General features: G+C 36.1%; 2 protein-coding genes across 2 annotated transcripts in view; one reads left to right on the top strand and one right to left on the bottom strand.

Moving 5' to 3' along the window:
- The first annotated feature begins 444 nt into the window (after nucleotides 1-444).
- 7B2 (Secretogranin_V domain-containing protein 7B2) overlaps nucleotides 445-13653 on the top strand; it is a 27713-nt gene continuing 14504 nt past the window's right edge. The window contains exon 1 of the mRNA XM_011312918.1: nucleotides 445-2080. The gene's annotated coding sequence lies outside the window, so the exon portion shown is untranslated. The remainder of the gene's footprint in view (nucleotides 2081-13653) is intronic.
- On the bottom strand, nucleotides 2848-10382 carry VGlut (Vesicular glutamate transporter). The gene is made up of 9 exons (XM_011312917.1): nucleotides 10301-10382; nucleotides 7626-7774; nucleotides 7049-7281; nucleotides 6494-6807; nucleotides 6262-6436; nucleotides 5884-6176; nucleotides 5340-5720; nucleotides 5060-5269; nucleotides 2848-4958 (listed from the first exon to the last, which is right to left on the bottom strand). Exons 2-9 carry the CDS (start codon nucleotides 7697-7699, stop codon nucleotides 4713-4715), a joined length of 1926 nt encoding a protein of 641 aa, XP_011311219.1. The 5' UTR covers nucleotides 7700-7774; nucleotides 10301-10382; the 3' UTR covers nucleotides 2848-4712.

Consider the following 13653-nt stretch of genomic DNA (forward strand, 5'->3'; position numbering starts at 1 on the left):
TATTGTCAATTAGTCATCAGTATTTCATTATTTTCACGTTGTATTAATAAATAATACACCCAGATTACAATATACATACATATTTTACATAATTATATAATGTAATCGTTCAACAAACCAGACCAGTGCACCGGTGGTTAACAATAATTACTTGTTGTTCGTTTTTATTGAAATGATAAGTGAATATCTGATACCTAATGACAAAAGCTGGAAGCTTAAGCTATTTAACATTCATGAAATTTAAACGGGATCATTTATCAATCTCAATTTATTAATTTCAAGTCAATTAATTACCTGATGAGCTCATTTATTTGTTTTTATTAATCAATTACCTCTGGTTATTAATTAATCAATACGCAAAAGAAATCAATTGAATCGAATGATTAATAAATATTCTTATCTTCAATCTGAATTAATCGAGAGAATTTCATTAATTGTTAAAAATTAAATGAATTGATTAATTGAAAATGAAAATTAATGAATAATTTTTGCCGATTAGATTTTGGTGGCACAAGTCAATTAGTTACCAGAAGAATTCATTTATCTCTCATTAATATATTTCCCCTGGTAATTAATTAATTAATTACCAGAAGATTTTATCTCAATATAATCATCAAAAGTTCAGCTAGTTTATTGTCGTTACAATTTATTACTTTCACTCGTTTTTTTATTACTTTCTTACATTACTTTCATCGTTTATTGTCGTCATAATAATTGATTCGCACATTATTTTTTTTTATTCAATTCCAATGTTCATCGAAAAAATTTACAACGACATTTGTGATCATTTCTCACATCCGAGTATTTACGGTAACATGTAGAGTATATACTGTAGGGTGTATATACAGAATGATTAATTATATATTGAAATAAATAGATTTATCGGTTCAAGAAATTGCTGTGAGAATTTTTATCAAGAGCTTTTGCTTCGGTCCAACAACAAATTCTTTCACGTGCTCAATATCTGTTTATTTTATTTTTTAATAACTTTTTATCTCGATATATCGGATCAAGTGCGAGATTGTATTGTGAAGATATGGTATGGCATCTGTTTCTATTTGATTTTCATTCTGAATATTGATTTTTCACTCGCTATTTCACTCCAACAAAAATATTCTCCAATTTTTTTTCTATTCTATTGCTCTCCTTTATATTTTACAAGAAAAAATGTTATTATGTACATTGTAAATCAATTGAAACAGAGCTGATAACCAATTCTGAGTATTACGGTATTAAACGATATGAAAATTCGATAACTAAATCGAAATCACATTTTTTTCGTTTCTAAAAATATTACATCATAACAATTATCATTTTCTACTTTACTATCAACTTTTTTAATTAAGACCCGAATTTATTATCTAACGTAAACATTCATTTGAATTTTATCTCACTCCTCCAAAATATTTCTAAATTTAGATATTTTTCATTTTCCATCACCTCTCCTCGACCATCAATTTCTCCTCCTTTACATAATTATTTGTTTATAACCCCTGGACTAATTTTCGATTAAATTTGAATCCCAAATGTAGAAACATTTTACACTAACGAATTAAAATAAAAATTGCAGATTACGTTAGGGTTGTATGCGGGTCTTAAATGGATGTATGACGAGTAAATAAAATAGTAAATAGTAAATAGGGGACTGATGTAAATGAAATATAATTGTGTTGTATCGTTGATTATGGAGCGATAAAATCCTAAAATTACATTTCACAGCATTGAAGGTTGACCAGCATATGCCTCTCCTACAGAGAGTCAAAAATCAAAAATTAACAACAAGGAGAAAAAAAAAATTTGTTCTCTCGACACTTGACGCACTTCCATTACATTATTGTCGATAAATTAATACATTGTTCCACCTCTCATCATTTAATATATAAATATATCATTATTATTGTTCGAACAGCATCAGCACTTAGCCTAATTGTAAATGTGTAATTATATAATTCATATCTGCAGTTGTATAAGTTCTTTCTATACTTTTTCATCAATTTTATTTTTTTTTTCATCCTCGTGACGAATAATGGAGATAAGATAAATTAGGCCAGACACTACTTTTGAGTGATGAATATAATGGGTAAGTCTATATATTTTTTTCTACGTACTTTTTTTTTTATATAAATTATGGTAATACTCGTATTTGTTAATTCAACGGATTTTCAATCAAATGCGATTGCAATTTTAACAAACGTCATCTCATTCGGGAATTGTTTAATTCAATAAAATTTCAGCGCGATAACAAATTCGTTTTTGTTTATAATAAACAGAAGAGAGCTTTTCTACTCAAAGATATCCAAGTATCTTCTGCGAATTAATAAAGTCCAGTGAATTCTCCGATTGCGCAATTATTATAAATTTGGAGATTCTTGAATTTAAATTGTAACAAAATTTAATTAATAAAGTAACTAATCATTAAAATCAACAGATCATTCCGTAAAAATGATAACAAAAATTAATTAATCGATCAATCAATATTAAATTAACAGAATACCATCGAAAATTGAATATCTTGTCCCCATTTTATTCAGACGCAATTAATAAATTCGATTGTGGAATCTCGAAAGAAAATCGTGAGTCGAGATTTATTTTTTAGACATGAAGTCGAATGTTTGAAAACGTAGAGTAAAAATAAATTTTAAGGCCCGGATGGACTGTCTGGAAAAGATAATTTACTCCAAAATTGGGACTTCTAATTACTCCGTCAATTAATCGTTTTTTCCGATAATTGTTAACTAGCGGCCTAGTTGTTGACAACCGCTAGAACGCTAGCTAACAATTATTGAAAAAAAAAAAACGATTAATTGCCAAAGTAATTAGGAATCCGAATTTCGGAGTAAATTATCTTTTCTAGATAATCCACCCGAGCCTTAAATAAAAATTGAAATGATGGAGAAGTCTCAAAATGATAAAATCCCGAAAACCCTCGGATATCCATTACTCATAACGATTTCGTGGTATCATAAAAAGAAAATTTAAACAAACAACCAGAAAAATAAAATTATTTAACTATCAAACACCGGCACACTCACCGATTATTTAAAAATTCAAAGATAGCACAATCCCTCGCCCTCACATTCCCCTACAATATCTAATATACTCTTTTCCAAGCTTTTTCCCAAAGCAACAACATCACTACCTATTATTCACACACATTAGCCACTCCCTGGCAACATATCCAATCGATTCCGGTCGTGGATAATAATTATCTTTAATATAATTTTCAATAGATTTAAGATATAAGTTATGAATTATTTAATTTTTCCGATACCACCGCAGTACCACATAAATTGACTAATTTCCCCTGGACATTCGCCCAAAGGTTTACCATAACTTCTGAATTTGTTCCTTTACTTTCAATTTATTTATAATAATAATATATTGAATTATCCGTATTCTCCCTTAATCAGCGCAATCACAAAAATGTACTTTCATTATTATTATTATTTTTTTTTCTGTTTTCACTTTCCTCCACTCACACGTAATCTACTGAACGCTTACGACATATATCTGAGTGATTAGCAAATAATGAGTGCTAATTAATTACGCATTGACACAATAATCGTCAAATATTTCTCACAATGACTCGTTCAATATTAAATACTTCTTTGTATACTGAAAAAAGTCTTAATAATGGATTATACTTTCAAAGTTTCGTCTATCACTTTTTTAACTTTCATTCGTAGTTTTATTTTCTGGATTTCCCGAGAACTCAATTTATCTCAATTTATCTCCTATCATATTGTCAATTGTCCTCACCCTAATCCTCGACAGTAATTACTCCCTAAAAGTATCAGCCAATGGCGCTATAATAATTCTCCTCGAAAAAAAAAAATCAAAGTTGTATTGTCCTTCTTCAATAAATTCAGTCATCAAATATCCCATCGTGCGATTGGAAACAAGTGCAGGTTTTTGTATTGTCGTAATCCCCAAATCATACAGGAATATGAATATTCACTGCAAGTATTCATCAGGTCTTGTAATTATAAATCTCCAGTGCAATCAAAAAACACGTGCATTTTTTATATTTAATATTGTCAGTACTCCACGCTCAAATTATTGTCAGCACGGAAAAATAAGCGCAAGAACTTTATCAATTGTATATTCTATCGTGCGGTATCATTCTGTGCCAATTACCAGAATATTTATAAAAAATACCATTATTTTCAAAAATTAGTGGTAATTAATCATGTTTTTTCAATACTTTCACTGGATTTATCACTTACAGCACTATTATCTGTCCTTTTAGGTATCTGTATTGTCAGAATATTTCAGTAAAACCCTCAAATCGTGTATCCAAAATCCTCCAATAAAATGGAAACGAAGATTTACGATAATCACATCAAAAGTAATCCAAATATTTCCTTGCCCCCATAACCTCATTCCATTTCATTAAAGAATTGTACGCAGAGTCCCAGGGTGAACCAGAATCACTCACACAAAACGAAAAAAAAAAGCCTCAACCGATGCATTCCACTCAATCCAACAAATCCAACTCTATCGATATGCGGAAATAATCGTCAACTCGTGTGATAAAAAATCTGGGAATCCCCCAATTATGTTTTATCCTCATTTCGTGTTTTGTGCAATTGTTGAAGTTACAGAGAGGATCACCTTGAGACCCATTTATCCGATAAATACATGAACGCTTAAACTTACTAGCCTCGAAATAAATGTCGATCTATAGTCTCTTAATATTTCTTCATAACTCTTCAGTCCCATTGTTGATGCTGCATGACATCGTGCGTGTAGTCATCTCTTGCTGGTGGTTGTACGAGAGTCTCGGTTATTCCACTTGTGAATGGATTCGTTGAGCGAAAGGGATTGCTGGTATTTGTTTCCGTCGATCCATAATTTATCACTGGTTGTCCACCAATTCTCTCTTGATCGTAGCTATTGTCCTGATGGTGGGGTACGTCGTCGTTCCATGCGGCGTTTATGTCCGCTGATGGTTGCCTCTGCAAATGATAATAAAAATATTCGACATGTAAATCACAATTTTTTTTATAACAAAGGGAAAATTCTCTGCATTTTCCAACTCATTATTTGAAGAACTCACGATAAATTCAGACTGCATAACTTTGGGAGGAGGTGGCACCGGTGGTTTGGTCTGTCCCAAATCATCAAGTGGATTCCAACTCTTCTCTTCATCCAACGAGGGATCCGCCCAAGACTGCAGCTCACCCGAGCAGAAAATCGCGTAGAAAGTGACTCCACATCCGTGGACACATGCAGCGATTATAAAAACAACCTTCCACTCATCGGCAGACTAGAAAAGGCAAAATCCGACATGAGACATCAGTTATTTGGATATCCAGTGCTGATGAAGAGATACTTGCATGATTTTTCGTCATGTGATCAACAAAAACTGGAACGAGAAGACCAGCAATTGTTCCGATTCCATTGGACATTCCCATCAGAATACTAGCGTATCTCGGTGCGATATCCAGATGATTAACGTTGAAACCAGAAATGGCAAAACCACTGCCAGCAACGCCAAATGTCAGAGCAACTGTTGCACCAGTTGGATTCTTGTGAACCGTTGCATACGCAACAATGAGGAAGAAGAAGGCCTCAGTTCCAAATCCACCGCAGTTGAACAACTTCCGGACTTGCGTTGTCGTCAATTTTCCTGTTCTTCGGAGGTAATCGGCGAGCATTCCACCCAGGGGTACGATGCAGGTCATCAGGAGATGAGGTATACATCCAACCATTCCAGTCTGAAGATCAACATCATATCAAATCATTCGTTCAGGACACAGAAGTTGACAAGCCAGAGTGGCTTGTCCCCTTTTCATACGTCCTGATGTTATTTAATTGTTGTCATTGTACCATAAGGATGAAAAATGATCAATCAATCAACATCAATAATCATTGTATTACCTCAACAGTAGATAATCCAAAGGATTCACTCATGTATCTAGCTTGATACAGAACCAGTAGATAAAAATTCCAGGATCGACAGAAATTAGCAACGATGATGGCATAAACTGGCATCGAGGTAAAGAATTTCTTCCAGGGTGTCGTGTTGAATGTTGGCTGAGGTGCCTGTGCGTGGGCCTGTCCCAGGGAATCTTCGATGTACCGGAGCTCTCGAGCGGTGATGCTTGGGTGCTTTGATGGCCTCTCGAAGACCAGCCACAGCCACGCTGCGTACCAAATAAGTCCAGCGATTCCTGAAAAGGTAACGCAAAGCCACGACATTAACTTGGATTGAACATCCTGATCTCTAGGGATTGTCATTCATCGGGGACATCTCACCGTAGACGTAGAATGAGACAGACCAGTTGAACCAGGAGTTCAAACACCCTGAGAGAGGCATTCCAATAACAACAGCTGCGTATGAACCACAAAATGCCAAAGTCGCTAGTCTCGATCTCTCCAATGGTGGCGCCCAGTTCTTCCAGATGCCGTGACACGCTGGGTAAGTCACTCCCTAGTGAATAATAATTCATTACCCCGTGGTCTAGGTAATCTGGTGGTGATGACTTACCTCGACAAGACCCTTCAGTACTTGAACAAACATGTCCAAATATGGATCGGTGTTGATAGCTCCTGGCACGAGTAGATTGAGAAACGAGGAAATAGCGATAGCAAGACCGAATACCTTGTTGGCCGGATAGAGGGAGGCCAAAAATCCTCCTGGCACTTGGGTGATGAGATACCCCAAAAAGAATGATGAATCCATTGCGCTCTCTGTTCCAACACCCCAATTGTGTATTCTCGTGCCATTGCTGTCTGTTTCGTTGGCTATCGCTAGTTTCGCCATACCCATGTTGGCCCTCATGCCGAAGGAAATTATGAAACCTGCAGCATCAAGAACCTCGTCACATCACCATTAATTGGTGGTGGCAACGACCAATCTATCGCTCGATCCATCAACACCATCAACCAATGATATCATCAAAACAGCATTTAATTATGCATTTAATTATCACAAATTATTATAAAGATCGTTAATTCTTGTGAGCATCTAATTAAAATTCATCTGTCATTTATGTTTCATGTCGTCTGGGGAATAAAAATAATTGAAACACCGATTGCTCACCTACACAAGCAAGCACAGCAACAGTAAATCTTGTTGATAAGCATGGACATTCAGGTTTAATGTACGTGTCGATGTGGCGAAGGGGTGGCCTTTCTGGCTCTGGCAATGAATCGAAGGAGGCACGTCCATCGTATCCCTTCTCGTCCTCAAATCCCATGTTATCTTTGCTCCCTCGATTCCTCGACACTTCAAATTCATCATATCCGGATGAAGGTCTTCTTGTAGATCGATATCTTCGATTCACGAAAAATCATTTGGTAAATAATCACGTCACACCTCAATCATCATTTTTTCAAACTACCTCAAAGTAATGATTAACTCATTGACTTGTCAATTTAATTCATTAACAATCTATAATAATAATTATAATTATAAATTATAAATAATAATAATAATTGAATATTGGCAGATTATTTGGTATAAAATTAGAGATTGTTGATGAAATTATTATTATTCCATGCACAAGTAATTCAATCGGATCAATCAGAATTATGTGATTACAGTGTGTAATTAATAAATTTAATATAAACAATAGATTGACGGGGATAAAATATGAAAAATGCAATTATTCTCTTACTCTGCTAATTTTCCTTCAACCCTTGCTTTGATGGTGCCCAGGGCCCCGAGACCCGCCGCTGCGAATCCGGACATTATTAAATTATTGGGGTTGCTTTTCAGATATAATTTGTTGCTACACTCCTCCCCTCCTCCCGTGATTGGCAGCCCCTAAAATAAAAAATTCCATCGACTTCGAAAGTTTCACTTCAACGAGAGAAATTCAAATAAAATTTCAACTCAGAAAATCTTTACACATCTCAATGAAATGAAATTCAATTAAAATGGCAATAAAATTTTGAACTGGTGGAATCGAAATGAGAGCATCTCTCGAGGGATTTATGTGTCTGCAATTCCTCCCCCGTGAGGAGTCGATTTGGGGGATGAATGTGGAGTAGAGGCTGTTTATTTGGAGTGCCAGGGCCCATCCAACCCCTAATCCACCGGGTCTCTTAGGGTGAAATCGGAGGGAGTAAATTGCGAGGAATCGTCTCTCCGGATGGGGTGCTTTTTTTTTTCTTCCACTTTCTTTTCTCAGGGAGGGAAGAAAAATGTCAGCGTCTTTTCTTTTGTGTCGGGGTAATATTAATTCTATCGCGACTCGTTGAAATACCGTTTGAGGTGGGTTCAGAAAGTTGAGAGTTTGTCTCGTGTTTTCAACTCAAACATGAAGCAAGAATTACTCTGTGCTTTAATTATTCTTTTTTTCTTGATTTTTACTCCAGAGTTTGTCATACAATTTGCCATAACAATTCTACAATAAATTATCAATAATTTTGCACGTGAAAAATATTTACGCGCGTCGAAACGATATATCCCGTAACATCCTGATATATTATCAATGTTTCCGTCCGTGATATAAAAATCTCAATACTCTATACACCGATATATCACGATCTACTGCGATATATTTCCGAAAATTCAATATTATTCATGGAGAAACTAATTGAATATTTCTACGCGTTCTCCATTCGAAAAACAATTCCTCACTTTATTCAATATTTGTAGATCGATATATCTAGTACCATAAGAATATATCACACTATATTTGCAAAAATCAATACCGATATATATCAGAGCTGATCAATTTTATGATATATTAACGCATTATACGCCGATATATCATGATATATCAATTCTCTCGACCATGACTCAATATTTTCGGATGTATTCTATATATTATGATATATTTACACATTATATATTGATATATCATGATATATCAATTCTCCCGACCATGACTCAATATTTTGGAATGTATTCTATATATTATGATATATTAATGCATTATAGATTGATATATCATGATATATCAACGCATTATATCATGATATATCGTGATATATGAGTTGCATCAGCCAGCAAGGACATCAATATTCAATATTAAAATGGCACGTGACTCGACAATGATCGCAAAGAGGGACATCACGTGCTCAAAGAATGAAGGGGGATTCTCCCACTGGCACTACAATGGGGTAAAACCAAAAGTCAACGTAAATGACTTGTCGGTTTGCGTCAAAATTCCGACGTTAATGGTCGATGCTCTCTTTTCCCACCCCCCTCTTTTTTTTTTCTTTTACACCCTCCCACCTCACCCTCAAATCGTTTTGTGACCTCAGTCTACCTTATCTCTCTTTCACACGACTCTATTTCCGGCTCGTCGAGGCTCTCAGTTTCACCGGAAATTCATCCAGATTATTGTATTTTACCGATGTTTCCACCGGTTTTTAATGCGATTTTTGGACATTTTTACGGGAACGAATGTTCAAGGACACTTTACCGAGATGTCCCGAAAATTCTCCGGCGAATATCGATTCGATATACGCATGACTGAAACGTTATTGTCTGGGAGGAAAATTTATTGCTCTATTTGGAGTCTTCGATTTTTATGAATTGAAAAATTCGATTTTCACGGATTTTCTCGGGAAATTTTTGTGTTCACTGGCTCTGGTGTGTCTGTGGGATTTTTACGGGTGTTTTATTGTTTGTGGGGAATTTTCACTTTTTTTTAGGATTTTTGGAATTTTTACCGCGTGATGCGGAAAATGGGAAAATTTTATTTGGGATTTCGCGGTTGGATGGAGCACTCGAGTCGCGGTCATCGATTTCACCTCCATAATCGATGAGCTCAATAAAATCACCGATCACCGGAAAAATATCCTTTACTTCTCGTTACTATTCACTTGCACAAGGTTTTCCACTCAGCAACTTTTCCAATCACTCATATCCTTTCTCTTTACGCAACTCACAATTTTCCAACCGAATTTTATCACTTAGAATCCGCGATTTCGAGTTGAATATCACATTTAAAAAATCGATTACTCCCGGTTCCATTACGTAATCCAAAGTTTGCGCAAGATTTTCTCCCCTAAACACAAGCGAAAAAAATTTTAAAATCCAAATCCATTCACGTTCTGAAATTACCGAATAAAGCAGAGAAATTTCGACGTGTGAAAGTGGAAAGAAAAAAGGAAAAAGGGAATTTTCAGTTTAAAAAACTGAAACATCAAATGAATAAAGGAGCGAATGAATGGCACAGAGATTTGCAAATTATTTTATCTTTCAATTTTTGGTAAATTGTTGAGGGGGAGGAAGGGGTGGAAGTTAAGGAAGAAAAGAAAGGGGAGGGAGACGAAAAAAAATAAGGAAGACGAAGAGGAGTGATTGGTAATTAATCACCAGTTGTTAACAACTCACCAATAATTAAGTCCAGATAATGAAAAAATGCGGATTGGGTTCGAAAGCGCGGGATTGCCCGACGAAGGGAACGTCGTCGTTCGTCCTCGACTTGGCTGGATTCGTAACGTTAACCAGGGGTTGAAGGGGAAAAGAGAATTTTCCAAGCGCCGACGCAACAAAATGACGGTTTCCCATTGGTCACTGCATGACGACGCATCGATATATCTGACCAATCGACGCACCACTCACCCCTTTACTGATCGAACCGAGGCGGAGTCTCTCACCCAGGTTTTACCTGTTATAATAATAATAACAAGTGTGGAATAACAATTGTCGGGTACAGCATTTCTGACATCGATGTAATGAGCCGATTGGACTTACCGCGAGTAATTACCACAGGCGGAAATTTTTGGGAATTAATCGGTTCCTCGGAAATCCGAGTTTTTATTTGAATTTTTGTTTTCAGTGTTAATTATTTATTCAGTCTTTTAATTTATTTCGGTATTTTATCATTTGAAGATTGAGAATGCACGGAAATTTATGCTATAATTGTTTTATTTATTTATTTTTTTTTTTTGTAGTTTTTGTAATTTTTTTAGGCGGAATTTTTACTCATTTTTTTTACTGATATTTCGATTTTTCCGTGAGACAATTTGATTTATTATTTATGAGCGTAATTTTTTGGGGAGATGAATAGGAGTTCGAGTTATGGGATGATTTTCCCGCTTTTTGATTTCCGAATTTCAAATTTTCTCGACCCTCAAAAATCTGAGGACAATCTGCAGATTATTTTGATTTTTTGAATGTTCTCCAAATATTTTTGAAAATATTTTTCTATACAGCCCCACGATCATAAAAGATGTGTAAATTAATTTGAGATCCCAATTGAGAATCCAACATCAATTAAAATAATTCTGAGATAAATATTATCTCTATTCATTATCCAAAAATAATCCGTGCAACTCCAGACAATTTAATTTACAAAAAACCTCCAAAAAAGTCGAACCCACAACTAAACAATTAAATGAATAAATTATTAACCAATTGCATCCATAAATTATCAATGAAATCCATTTCCAAAAAAAAAAGTAGAAGACATGCGAGACGTGATAAAATCCCATAATTTCCTGAACGACTTAAGGCTCGGGTGGATTATCCAGAAAAGATAATTTCCTCCGAAGTTCGGATTCCTAATTACTTTGGCAATTAATCGTTTTTGTCAATAATTGTTAGCTAGCGTTCTAGCGGTTGTCAACAACTAGGCCGCTAGCTAACAATTATCGGAAAAAACGATTAATTGACGGAGTAATTAGAAGTCCCAATTTTGGAGTAAATTATCTTTTCCATACAGTCCACCCGGGCCTTAATGACGAATTATTATTAAATTTATATTGATATTATTATATAAATTATGAAGAAATGTGTTTCGTGAAAAATTAAAGCAAAGACACGTCCTCAGGTGGATAAAATTTTCATCAAAAAAAGATTGAGTGGAATTGTTAAATTAATGGTGAAACAGGACCTCAACGTTGGTTGTAACAAACACTGGTGGCAAGTACATAGTGGGGTAAAGACACCCTCTCGACGGTTGCCAGGAAATATCGATCCGTTGGGGGTTGCAAACTCAAGCTTGGGCAAACGGATGCTGTCCCCCATCCCCCGGGTTTGTCTGTACCAAAGAGCACCTCATCCCCTGGTTTCTTTCGTTCCAAATATCCCAGACACGGTGCCACCACCCTGATAAATAGAATTCCTAGGTATATTGTCCTGGACAGGGTCAAGACAATCAAGACAATCAGTCCAAACCCGCATGACCGCTGTCATCAGCAAACTTCCAGTTGAGAATTTTCATTAAGCTCTTTACGATGTCCATGAGTGAGATTTTTGCCTGAATTACAACTCCAAGTTTTCATAAAAATGTATTGAATATTCAGGACGCCTTTTTATTTTATCCCTGAACATAGCATTCTGGAATTTTCCTCTGGATGACATGTCCCTTCGGGGCTTCCAGGGTTGGAAGGAAGTTTTGACTCTTGTCTTCGATTTTGTCGTTTTCTTCTCCTTGTTCTGGTGCTACGGTTTCTGCTGATACCTTCGACGTTTTCCTCGTGACAACTCGCCCAGAAAGTAAACAGGACCTCGAGGCATTCCTCCCCCTCTCTTTCAAACTGAATAAAATAGATCTCTCGAGGATTTTACAATACAAAACGCATTTCTTCACTCTCTTCTTATCGATCCTCCCTAAAATCCTATTAACAATAGCACAAATCTTCCTGATCTGCGCTTTGAACTTCTTCTTCGCATTTCCAAAGCAGGAGATCATGACAGAGGGATCAGAAGTTATTAAATCATCGATTATTGTCTCTGATTGACAGGGAAGTATCAATTTCTCTTCATCAATTCCACCAGCATTCCCCTTATCAATCTTGAGTTTGAGATTTTTCTCACGATAATCAGTGGATAAATGAGTTGTTCTGTACCTGAGGAATGAGCAGGTTGAAGGCCCACAGGACGTGATATTTTTTATAATCCTTCTGTGATGAGAATTTTTGGCTCTCGCTGGAGTCAAAGCGACGAATGATTTTTCGCTGCTGATTGGATCATCAGGATCGTCTGGAGCTTTTCTTTTAACTGCTCTTTTGGTATCACCAGATTCAGAAGATGCTTCAATCATCAGGGCTCCAGCACATTCCCCGGATTCATTGGAGAGTGTTTCATCACTGCTGCTGATGATTCCAGAAAGTTGCAAGAATTCAAAAAAATGTTTATCAACACTCAATGAGTCTTGATCCCTGCAGACTAGTTTCAGTCGATTATCACGGAGAATAGCATCGATAAAAATCGACGTAGCTGAGTAATCGAACCAGTAATCCAGTGTCTCGACATCGAATGCTCTGCTAAATCCAACCAACCTCAGATACCCGATCGTAATTCTTCAAGCTGTCCACCCCTTTGACCCCAAATGATCTTCTAATCCCTGTAACGATAAAACCATCAGAAAATGGCAAGAAAATCTCTGATATTCCCCGGTATTTATCGCCGATTGATCCCTCCACTCCAGCCATCAACTCCTTAATTGAGTCAGCACACCTTGACACCATTCACCCCCGAAACCCTGTATTTATATCCCCCACATCTTCCTATATCTCCACCGACGATAGGGTATCAGAAGAGGGTAGACTCCACGGCTGCTCTTAATGGTCCGTACAAATGACAAAAGACTCCCACCGATCGATCTGTTACTCCCACACATCAATACTTCAATGCAATATTTCTCACCGATTGACACGTTTCCCCAAATCATCCCCCAACATCCCCCAACATCCCCCAAAAAATCGACAAGTCACTTCCCCAAAACATCTATAAACTAA

This window comes from Fopius arisanus, unplaced genomic scaffold, assembly GCF_000806365.1.
Source record: "Fopius arisanus strain USDA-PBARC FA_bdor unplaced genomic scaffold, ASM80636v1 scaffold00109, whole genome shotgun sequence".
NCBI lineage: Eukaryota > Metazoa > Arthropoda > Insecta > Hymenoptera > Braconidae > Fopius > Fopius arisanus.